Genomic DNA, 704 nt, shown 5'->3' with positions numbered 1-704 from the left:
GTATGAGCGTCCTGGGCTCCTCCTCCCTCCGCACCCCCAAAGTCCGGGCCGACCCCCCCGCCTCCCGGAGCTCAGTGACCCAGCTCCTCCCTGGGGACGCAGGAACTCCGGCCCCCCAGCCCTGGCCCCCAGGCCCCGGCGCCCGGTCCCACCTGCTGGTATTCCTGCTCTTGGGGCGCGAAACCGCTGGGCACCGGGCGGAGCTGGAAGTCGGCGCGGGGCAGCTGGTGGAGGAGATGCACCCAAGCCGAGGGCCGGTAGCCCGGGGGCGCCCCCATGGCCCCCGGGGGAGGGGGCAGCGGGGCGGACGCCGGGGCTGCGGAAGCCTCCGGAGTCGAGCGGGGCGCGGGCGGCGCGGGGTCTGGCTGGGCTCAGGGGAGCGGGAGCGGGGGGGAGGCAGGGGGTGGGGGGCGGAGATTGGGGGGAGGCGCGGGCCGGGCGGGGACGGTGCTGCCCCTGGTGGTCGCGGCGGGGACTGCGGGAGTCCAGAGGCCCCAGCGCTCCGCCCCCTTGGTCGCGGCTCCCACCTGCTGCCCGCAGGTACCCGCGCTGCTGGCGGCGGCGGCACGGGAGAGCTGGGCTGCACCGCGACTGGAAACAGCCCTCCCTGTCTATACGAGGCCACTCACACCGTGATTTCACCCCGAGACATAACGATCCCTTCATCTTCACGGACAACCTTCCTGTCTGTATAAAGGTCGCCA

At 74.0% G+C, this 704-nt stretch overlaps 2 protein-coding genes across 38 annotated transcripts in view; one reads left to right on the top strand and one right to left on the bottom strand.

The window, feature by feature from the left end:
* TTYH1 (tweety family member 1) overlaps positions 1–363 on the bottom strand; it is a 20,414-nt gene extending 20,051 nt beyond the window's left edge. For all 13 annotated transcript variants that reach the window (XM_035285367.3, XM_078360873.1, XM_078360874.1 and 10 more), the window contains exon 1: positions 153–363. Coding sequence is in view for 8 of the 13 variants with exons in the window: in XM_035285359.3 (XP_035141250.1) it covers positions 153–278 (126 nt within the window). In the remaining 5 variants the exon portion in view is untranslated. The remainder of the gene's footprint in view (positions 1–152) is intronic.
* Positions 1–704, top strand: part of LOC144580862 (uncharacterized) — a 37,956-nt gene that overhangs the window by 34,829 nt on the left and 2,423 nt on the right. For 23 of the 25 annotated variants that reach the window (XR_013531110.1, XR_013531109.1, XR_013531108.1 and 20 more), the window contains one exon: positions 541–704. The exons of 1 other annotated variant lie outside the window; for it this stretch is intronic. The gene's annotated coding sequence lies outside the window, so the exon portion shown is untranslated. Of the gene's footprint in view, positions 1–102 lie in introns of all 25 variants that reach the window. One more of the 25 variants, XR_013531125.1, reaches the window with a different exon arrangement.

The sequence above is a fragment of the Callithrix jacchus genome, chromosome 22 (genome assembly GCF_049354715.1).
Source record: "Callithrix jacchus isolate 240 chromosome 22, calJac240_pri, whole genome shotgun sequence".
NCBI classification, from domain to species: domain Eukaryota; kingdom Metazoa; phylum Chordata; class Mammalia; order Primates; family Cebidae; genus Callithrix; species Callithrix jacchus.
The sequence above is the reverse complement of the archived record's forward strand: the minus strand, read 5'-3'. Positions and strand labels throughout refer to the sequence as shown.